We start from the raw sequence: 1737 nt of genomic DNA, 5'->3' as shown, positions 1-1737 counted from the left end.
CATAATCGGTGATATTGATTGAGCGAACTCACTTGACCTCAATTTCATTGCACTGGTTTGGTTGATTGTAATCTAATTAACTACGTAGTTCATTCTTTGTACGCCCTTCCGTTCCTCCCCCCCCCCCCCCCTATCTTCAGGGACACTACCATGTATAAATACATGGAAGCTGGTGTCAGCGGATCCAACACGTAGATGAAGGCAACCAGAATATACGTAATGTTGTCATTAGCGCTGCTGTCCGTCTTGACCTGCTACGTGATGCCTGGTTTCGGAGTAGCCATGTACCCTGGTGGTCTTGGTGGTGCAGTCGGTGGACACAGAAGTGGAATGGGCTTCAACGCCCCTCCATTTGGTCCACTCGCCTTCCGGGGGGGAATGGGTCCCGCTGCGATGCCCCACAGAGGTCTAATTTCTCCTGTTTCACGTGGAATGTCCATGCAGAGTCCTCTTAGGGCCTCACCTTATACCAGTCCGAGCTTCCCTGGTATGGGTGGCAGTCAGCCCCTCGATCGTTGCAATGGTGGCAATTGTGGCTATTGGGGTGGTTGTCAAGGCGGTCATTGTGGAGAATTTTACGACTTTCGACCGTGCCACACTCCGGAATGCTTTGACGGCCCAATCCATGGTTTTGACTGTGCGGATGGATCTTGCAAACGTGTTTGCAATGGTCCCAATTGCCGAGACTTTGTCATACACGCCTGCTCTGGCAAGGGCTCCCCTGCACCTGATCATAGTGACGTAAGTGAACCGAGTGGAAATGGAAAGAATTGATTCCCGTGAACGATAAACTTCTTCTTTTGGTAAAAGTAAATTGTTTCCTCCTGGATTTGGTTCTTTTTCTGCTCAACTAATGTTTTCGGTAATTAAAATTCTTAAACCATTTTTTCACTAAGCAAGCCATTTGAAAGGAATCTGCCAATGTCTAGAGGTGAGACAGTTGCATGACAGTCAAGGCGTTAAAGACTGCGGACACCGTTGACTCTTACAGCAGTTAGCATTGCCAAAGAAGGCATAGCATCCACATTTGCGAATGTCTACTTGTGGCTTCAGAAGATGCCAAACGGTGCACTGTGATGACTGTTTCGTTCAGTGAGAAGTGGAATGATGTCAAGGTGCAGTGACGATGCCGACCGTGGTGATTTCCAACCTACAGCGCAGCAGTCAGTCCTGTGATCATTCATGCCGTTGTAAAATCCCACCAGATGTGATTCTTTCTTTGGAACGGAGTAATACACTTCAGTTTTGAATGTGAGTTAAGAGTTGTGACAGGTGCACGAATGTGACATGAAATAACGTTGAAATACGTGGATCGACGATTTAATTATTCAAAATTCCTCTGTGTGGCTTTAACAAAGCCAGCATCTATACCGGAATACTTGGAGACTTAGTAATTTCCAAACGCCTTTTTTTGAGAGTGTTCAGCTAACCACTACTTGAGTTAATAAACCTCAACAAGTTATTTTTTTCAATCACCCCTTCCCTTTCCGTGCGTTAGGATACTTGCGTGGGATAAGTCAGTGTCAAATACTTTTCCAACTTCCATGAAGTTAAATACGGAGGCGTAAAAGAAGAGTAAAATGTAGAAAAGAAGTGTATGAAAGACCCACATTCTCAGTTGTGATTGATAAGCTTGAAAGCATGCAACATACTACTTAAATAAGAGTGGGCAAATGATGAAGTAGTATATGTGGGTAATACAAGCGCCGAGGAAAATATACGGTTGGTATTATTTGC

At 45.1% G+C, this 1737-nt stretch overlaps 1 protein-coding gene across 1 annotated transcript; it reads left to right on the top strand. All coding sequences in view use genetic code 11, as the record gives it.

Moving 5' to 3' along the window:
- Positions 1 to 219: 219 nt before the first annotated feature.
- Positions 220 to 774, top strand: EGR_09916 (hypothetical protein; the record flags this gene model as incomplete). The annotated part of the gene is made up of 1 exon (XM_024499165.1): positions 220 to 774. The coding sequence occupies one exon, from the start codon at positions 220 to 222 to the stop codon at positions 772 to 774; it is 555 nt and encodes a 184-aa protein (XP_024346419.1).
- Positions 775 to 1737: the final 963 nt, after the last annotated feature.

The sequence above is a fragment of the Echinococcus granulosus genome (genome assembly GCF_000524195.1).
Source record: "Echinococcus granulosus chromosome Unknown EG_S00175, whole genome shotgun sequence".
Classification (NCBI taxonomy): Eukaryota; Metazoa; Platyhelminthes; class Cestoda; order Cyclophyllidea; family Taeniidae; genus Echinococcus; species Echinococcus granulosus.
The sequence above is the reverse complement of the archived record's forward strand: the minus strand, read 5'-3'. Positions and strand labels throughout refer to the sequence as shown.